Source organism: Onychostruthus taczanowskii, unplaced genomic scaffold (genome assembly GCF_017590055.1).
Source record: "Onychostruthus taczanowskii isolate IOZ18803 unplaced genomic scaffold, ASM1759005v1 scaffold723, whole genome shotgun sequence".
Taxonomy (NCBI): domain Eukaryota; kingdom Metazoa; phylum Chordata; class Aves; order Passeriformes; family Passeridae; genus Onychostruthus; species Onychostruthus taczanowskii.
This window is the reverse complement of record NW_024505041.1, coordinates 5,441-8,567: the sequence shown is the minus strand read 5'-3', so window position 1 is coordinate 8,567 and position 3,127 is coordinate 5,441. Positions and strand designations below refer to the sequence as shown.

Genomic DNA, 3,127 nt, shown 5'->3' with positions numbered 1-3,127 from the left:
CCTCAAAAATCCCCCCAAAATCCCCCCGCGCCGTCGCCCCCCCGCGCATGCGCGCTGCAGGCGCGGGAAGGAGCCGGCGGCGCGAGCGGGGCAGGCGGCGCCGTGGCTTAGTTGGTTAAAGCGCCTGTCTAGTAAACAGGAGATCCTGGGTTCGAATCCCAGCGGTGCCTTTTACCCCCGGCACCCCTTTTTTTTAACGGGGTCACCCCCGCATTTAACGGGGGGCTCTCTATTTGGGGGGAAAAACCCGGATTTGGGCGAAAACCCCACGATTTCGGACTAAAAAACCTGGAGTTTTAGGGGTTTAGTGGGTTACAGCGGCTGGTTAAAGTGAACGGGAGATCGCAGGTTCGAATCCCGGTGGTGCCTTTTATCGGGGTACCCCTTATTTTGGGGGCGACACCCCCACTTTAGGGGGGACACACCGTATTTAATGCGGGACGCTTCGTTTTGAGAGGAAAAACCCCGAGTTTTGAGGAAAAACCCGCGGATTTAGGGGTTTATTTCCTTAAAGCCCCTACCTAGTAACAGGAGATTCTGGGTTCGAATCCCGGCTGTGCCTTTTACCCCGCACCCCTTTTTTGGAGAGGACAACCCCGTTTAACGAGGGACACTCAGTTTGGGAGGGGGGAAACCACGAATTTTGGGGAAAAACCTCGGATTTTTGGGGGAAAACCCCCGGATTTTGGGGGTTTATTTGGTTGGTTAAAGCAAACGGGAGATTACAGGTTCGAATCCCGGTGGTGCCTTTTAATGGGGCGCCCCCTTTTTTGGGGGGACACCCCCTTTTTTTTGGGGATACACCCCCTTTTTTGGGGGGACACACCCCTTTTATGGAGGGACACACCCCTTTTTTGGAGGGGACACACCCACTTTCATACGGGACACGCCCAAAGCATTGACCAATCAAAACTCTGCCCTCACATCCCGCCCTTTTTAAGCCCCGCCTCTTAGAGCATCGCCCAATCAAAATTTTGCATCGGAGCCTCTCCTCCAGAAAGCCCCGCCCTGCCTAAGCATTGTCCAATCATAATGAGTTATCACCAAGCCCCGCCTCAAGGCTCCTCACGCATGCGCCTTGAGGGCCCTAAGATGGCGGCGGCGGCGCCGGGAGGCGGCGGCTCCTGCGGGGGAGGAGCGGGGACCGGGGGGGGCCCCGGGAGCGCCGGGAACGGCACCGGGAGCGCCGGGAACAACGGCGGCATGGAGGTGGATGGGGCAGGTAACGGGGGGGGACACCGGGAGCGGCAGGAGGGCTTACCGGGAATAACGGGAACGGCAGCGGGATGGGGCAAATCGTGAGGGGAAAAATCTCAGGGGGAGCCTCGAAATCACCGGGAATGGCCTCAAAATCACCGGGAGTAACGGGGGCATGGAGATGGATGGGGCAGGTAACGGCGGGAGCGGCACCGGGGATAATGGGAGCGGCAGCGGGATGGGGCAAATCGTGAGGGGAAAAATCTCAGGGGGAGCCTCGAAATCACCGGGAATGGCCTCAAAATTACCGGGAGTAACGGGGGCATGGAGGTGGATGGGGCAGGTAACGGGGAATGGCACCAGGAGCGCCGGGGGTTCACCGGGAACGATACCGGGAATAACGGGAACGGCACCGGCAAATCGTGAGGGGAAAAATCTCAGGGGGATCCCCGAAATCACCGGGAATGGCCTCAAAATTACCGGGAATAACGGGGGAAATACCGGGAATGGGGAAGGAATAACGGGAATGGCCCCAGGAATAACGGGAACGGCACCGGGATGGGGCAAATCATGAGGGGAAAAAATTCAGGGGGAGCTTCAGAATTACCGGGAATGGCCCCAAAACAGCAGGAATGGGCCCAAAATGCCCAAAATTGCCCCCAAACCTCAGGAACGGCACCGGGAATGGCCCCAAAATTACCGGGAATGGCCTCAGACCTTCAGAATTCCCCCCAGACCCCTCAGGATTCCCCCCAAACCCCTCAGAATTCCCCCCAGACCCCTCAGAATTCCCCCCAGACCCCTCAGGATTCCCCCCAGACCCCTCAGAATTCCCCTCAGACCCCTCAGAATTCCCCCCAAACCTCCAGAATTCCCCTCAGACCCCTCAGAATTCCCCCCAGACCCCTCAGAATTCCCCCCAAACCCCTCAGGATTCCCCCAAACCCCTCAGGATTCCTCCAAACCCCTCAGGATTCCCCCCAAACCCCTCAGAATTCCCCCCAAACCTCCCGGAATTCCCAAAATCCCCCAGAATTCCCCAAATTTTGCTTTCCAGGGGTGCCCCAGGTGATGGCCGGGGGAGTGACCGGCAGCGTGTCCGTGGCCCTGCACCCCCTGGTCATCCTCAACATCTCGGACCACTGGATCCGCCTGCGCTCCCAGGAGGGACGCAACGGGCAAGGTGGGGCAGCGCTCGCCAGACACCCCGAATTCTGCCCAAAAACATCCCAAATTCTGTCCCAAATTCTGCCCAAAAACATCCCGAATTCTGCCCAAAAACATCCCGAATTCTGCCCAAAAACATCCCGAATTCTGCCCAAAAACATCCCAAATTCTGTCCCAAATTCTGCCCAAAAACATCCCGAATTCTGCCCAAAAACATCCCGAATTCTGCCCCAAAAACACCCCAAAAACATCCTGAATTCTGCCCCAAAAACATCCCAAATTCTGCCCAAAAACATCCCGAATTCTGCCCCAAAAACACCCCAAAAACATCCTGAATTCTGCCCCAAAAACATCCCAAATTCTGTCCCAAATTCTGCCCAAAAACATCCCAAATTCTGCCCAAAACCAGCCCAAATTCTGTCCAAAAACATCCCAAATTCGGCCCCTAAAACATCCTGAATTCTGCCCCAAAAACATCCCAAATTGTGCCATAAAACATCCCAAAAATATCCCGTATTCTGCCCCAAAAACATCCCAAATTCTGCCCCAAAACATCCCAAATTCTGTCCAAAAACATCCCAAATTCTGCCCCAAAAACATCCCGAATACCATCCCAAATCCTGCCCAAAAACATCCCAAATTCTGCCCAAAAACATCCCAAATTCTGCCCAAAAACATCCCAAATTGTGCCCCAAAACATCCCAAATTCTGCCCCAAAACATCCCAAATTCTGCCCCAAAACATCCCAAATTCTGCCCCAAAA

The 3,127-nt window shown here is 55.4% G+C and overlaps 1 protein-coding gene and 1 non-coding gene across 2 annotated transcripts in view; both read left to right on the top strand.

Annotated features, from left to right (window-relative positions):
- The first annotated feature begins 96 nt into the window (after positions 1 to 96).
- On the top strand, positions 97 to 170 carry TRNAT-AGU. The gene has a single exon. It is a non-coding gene; the product is annotated as a tRNA-Thr (tRNA).
- Positions 171 to 1,072: 902 nt separating this feature from the next.
- COPS6 (COP9 signalosome subunit 6) overlaps positions 1,073 to 3,127 on the top strand; it is a gene marked incomplete at its 3' end in the record, with an annotated part of 7,478 nt that continues 5,423 nt past the window's right edge. Inside the window, exons 1-2 of the mRNA XM_041422254.1 lie at positions 1,073 to 1,222; positions 2,255 to 2,380. Coding sequence (XP_041278188.1) covers positions 1,093 to 1,222; positions 2,255 to 2,380 — 256 coding nt within the window. The remainder of the gene's footprint in view (positions 1,223 to 2,254; positions 2,381 to 3,127) is intronic.